The sequence below is a fragment of the Lygodium microphyllum genome, chromosome 28 (assembly GCF_053477565.2).
Source record: "Lygodium microphyllum isolate KBCC chromosome 28, Lygodium_microphyllum_v1.1.10, whole genome shotgun sequence".
NCBI classification, from domain to species: domain Eukaryota; kingdom Viridiplantae; phylum Streptophyta; class Polypodiopsida; order Schizaeales; family Lygodiaceae; genus Lygodium; species Lygodium microphyllum.
The window spans coordinates 55,163,482-55,167,858 of NC_141162.1; the positions used below are offsets into that span (position 1 = coordinate 55,163,482).

At 40.8% G+C, this 4,377-nt stretch overlaps 1 protein-coding gene across 1 annotated transcript; it reads right to left on the reverse strand.

Annotated features, from left to right (window-relative positions):
- Positions 1 to 1,403: 1,403 nt before the first annotated feature.
- On the reverse strand, positions 1,404 to 2,210 carry LOC148011460 (protein SHOU4-like). The gene is made up of 2 exons (XM_087670372.1): positions 2,198 to 2,210; positions 1,404 to 1,963 (listed from the first exon to the last, which is right to left on the reverse strand). The coding sequence occupies exons 1-2, from the start codon at positions 2,208 to 2,210 to the stop codon at positions 1,404 to 1,406; spliced, it is 573 nt and encodes a 190-aa protein (XP_087526498.1).
- Between the last annotated feature and the right edge of the window lie 2,167 nt (positions 2,211 to 4,377).

The following is a 4,377-nucleotide window of genomic DNA, read 5'->3' on the forward strand; positions in this document are numbered from 1 at the left end:
TTATATTACTGTGCTTTGTATGATTTCAATTGATAATACTGTGCTTTACTTCTTCTTATTAATATTTCTTATAAATTCAAATCCTTCGTTGGTTCACTTTGATACCAACTGTAACATGTCCATCTATTTCGGTCAAGACACGTCTTAGCAGTCCATTGGAGAGGAGGTCTAGAAAGCTTTGCCTGGCACTCCAATGGAATGTTACGGGGTTTGCAATCTAGAACTTTCCGCGTGTGCCACGTAGCGGAAGTATTCTGGCCGTTCTCACTTAGGACCGACCTGAATCAGGGTTTCCCCTAATGGTCATTTCATAAATGGCAACTAGCATTGAGCCCCAAGCAAACTACTTTATGTAGAAACGCCAGGGATGAAGTGGATTCACGCTGCACATGGTTCAAGGAGAATGGGAAACGAGAGGGATGCAAGGCTCAACCTCTCTGTCATAAGGTATAGTCCCATTCCGTTCCTCTAAAACATCATAAACTGGGATTTTTGTAACCTAGACTCTAGGTCAGTGCCCTTGCTATTCATTTCCTTTGAGAAGATCTCTTTGATGTCCATAATGATTGAGAAAAGTTTCTGGCCAACTAGGACCACCCATCTGTAGGACGGACCCATGGTCACATCCACCGCACTTTCCTCAAGGTTGCTTTAGTTGTCTAGTTACCTACCACATTTAGTTGGACAGGCATCAAGCAGCTTCTTTAATTAGGCCGTTAGACACTGGTTCCTTCACATAATCCTAGCACTTGACATAGAAAACCAGTGTCAAACAAGTTCCTTTTCAACAGATTATCATATTTATCTTTCTGTCAAAGGGTTTGTGAAAGCAAAGTCGCGTCTTCAGAAGACCTTGATAAATTTCAGGATAGAAGATCAGAAAGATGCGCAGATGAAAGAATCTTTGTACAAAGCTGTTGTCACTATTTTAACAGTGACCAGTTCAGCTAGCAGCCCTTTTCCAGTCTGTAAGAGACACAAAGCAAAACGTACATAAGCTACTGCATGGGACCAGTTAGTTTACAGCCTGGAGTGTTGGAAATAGTACACGGTCAATAGGCACAAAGCCTTTTATACTGTAGATGGAGTATTGATTGACATAATAGGACTACAATCGTCACGTTCATATCATCCAACTCAGCTCTGAATGCTTTGTAACCTCTCCATGCACCTGTACATCAATCATTGTATAACACAGCCACTGCAAGAAGGAGTTATATCATTGAAAGATTGTCAAAAATTGTTTGGCTAGATGTTGCAACTGTATTGTATACTTTTGGACACCACATGAAGAACCTGTTGCCTAATACCTATAATTCTTGAAATTAAAGTATATGTTGGAGAGGGCTTGTTGACATGCTAACCAATTATCAGTCACCAGATCTCAGAATTAGGCCTCCAGTTCAAACAGGTATAACATCAGCCTTTGCATTATCCTCGCATCTCAAAATAATCCCATCCATCGTCGTTGGTAGAAGACATCTTTCCCACTGACAACCAGTAGAGACAGGCTCCGTAGGAGGTATAATCATGACAATATTCTCATTCCTCTGAACCATGCCCATAACAGTAATTGTATTCCCTTCTCTGATGTACCCTTCCTTCAGCCTCATCACACGATCATCACTAGACAAATTACGGGTTGATAGGCAGCGCATGAAATTAGAAGGGAGCTGTCCATTTTTGCTGGTGACCTCCAAATCAATTTCCTCCTCTACATATGGTGTAACAGTTGCACCATAACCCGCTTTTACTAAGGCCCGCCAGCCTGACTGGAAATCCGATATGTAAAAATCAACTGCTTGGCACTCTGAATAGCGCAATCCCCAAGTGAAAAAGCGATGCTTTGGCCCTGTAGGCTTTGCTTTCCAAGCTCTATATTCATAAAGCCCACATAATGTGTAAACACATCTGCTCACTCTCTGCAAAGATGATTCAAGGGGAATGCTTCCACATGTCTCCTCTTTCGATCAAACTACTTTTGCCATTGTGACTCTGCGTGAGGAAGAAAACACCCTCTGATGCTCCTCTTTACGATGACGGAGATTCTGTTACACTGCTATTTAAAAGGAATGAAAACGATTCCCATGAATCAGCTTGAAGATACACTCCCAGGTAACAAAGGTGATCGACATGGAAGATGCGACAATGAAGCTCCCGAGAGCCAGGGAAGTCGCCTCCCAGGGTGATGACCTACCGATCTTCCACATGTTCCCTCTTCCTTGTCAACCAAAACTTCGCCTCTCCAAAAAAAACTCCAACGGCGTTCCCATCATCGTCATAATTAGCTCTTGAATCAGCTAATTAGCCTCCCCATTCCGAGATTCCCTGCGCCCCCTTTGTTATTCTCCTTCCATCTCACATAAAAAAATCGATATATATCTCTATCTCCTTTTTTAGCTCTTGTTCCACAAGTTCCTGCTTTTTAATAATTCTAAAAACATTCCCCACTAAAACAGAGTGCCCGATTTTACCACAATCAGGTCTACCTTGGCTGAAAACGTAACCAATACACTTGGAAAACTCGGCAAACAAATAAGCATAATTTAACCATTTCCTGGGCCCATATGGATGAGATGAACTGATGTATTGAATGATTAATGAGTAGGACCTCTCAGAACTGCTCATGTGACACAGACTTTTAAGGTTAGCAGCCATCTTGCAAGCAGTAATCTGAAAATAAAGGCTCCTTCCAAAAGCTCTGCTGCTGCTCAATTCCCTGTTTTTAGAATATTCATTTCATTATTCCCTTCAATGGGTTGATGGTCCATTGAAGCCTTAGCTTTGAACTTGCAAATCATATATTCTCAAGGTTCTAGGAAATCCTCTTTGGTAGTGAATTCCCTTTCAGGTCACCTTTGCATGGCCAATTTCTAGTGATGTCATCTTCTCTATTACTACTATGCATGCCTGAAGGGCTATTACAAATGCCTGCCTATATGGATCAACACCCTCTTCTAGCATCTACCAGTATAAATTCAATACCTTCTCTCCTTGACCTCGTTCAACAAAAAATGATAGCATTGCACTCCATGATACGACATTTCAAAACGGTAAGCCAATAAACATACTCTCTGCTTCTTGTATGGTCCCATGTGCTCTATACATACTCACAAAGCCACTGCCAACAAAGACATCTGAAGTATAACCGCTCATACAAGCATCATGATGCAATGTCTGGCCAATTTCCAAAAACCCAAGTAGAGGCAATTGTTCCTCCCAAACAATAACTTCTGCATCTGTAAGTGCACCACAGGCTTGAAGGGCAATCGTGTATGTCTTCTCATCACAACTTATTTCTTCCTCTTGCTTCAAACCCCCCTTCACTATATTACCCACATAAAATAAAAGAGCAAACATAACGATTAAGTATGTACAAAGTATCAAATCACACACACAACTTTCGGGTGGTTTTCACACCTCGAATGCGCAGCAATACGACAACGTTGGAGATGGCAGCACGAGGTAGCGGGACACGACTGGAGGCAACGATGGTCCATCATCTTGGGAGTGGCGGCCACAAGACTTATTTGGAGGACTTTACAAGTTTTTCTTTTGTTCTTATTGCTTGCTTTTTTGTAATATCACTTGTATTGACAATCGTGTTTCTAACAATTGTATTTTATTTTCTTTACAACACTCCATTACAAACTGTGATCCCATCGGCCTAGAGACTTGATATATAGAGAGATATGGTCTCACTGCATTGATTGATAGACTGTATGTATGCGGCGGCCTAGTAAGTCACTTTTCTTTCTTATCCGTAGTTACTATTTTTTTAAAAATGCATCATGTATGGTGGAATGATGTGTGGTTGTTTTTTTTAATAGACTTAGTTCGATGCTCCTTTGCATTGGGACGAGCTTTTGGATGGCGAGGGTCTATAGCTTGCGCTTGGATTCGTGGAGCGTACATCCTCTTTCTTTTTGGTCCTATGATTTATGCATGCATCTTCTATGTACAATGTTATTATCATCCTTTTGTATCTTGCCATGATTCCATGAGTTTTCATTAGCGATCTTGTATTCATTCTATGTATCAATCTTGTGGGTTCAAGTATATTTTGCGCTCATTTTGATGACCATTGCACACTTAATGTGCAATCCATTTGTAGAATATAAATATAGCATATAGTGCTACAAGCTGCCATGTCACATTTTTTTCTCTATAACCGTTGCTATTAGCATTGTAAATTTACTATACGCATCGCTATTGGCATCACAATACATGTCACGAACCGTTGGTATTGTGATGCAAATATTGACGCAAATATCAATAGTTTTATGGAGACGGTAATACCGACACCAATAGTGATGGTTTCATGGAGATACTAATACGAATGCATTTAGCGACAACGGGGGCAATTTTTTTCATGAA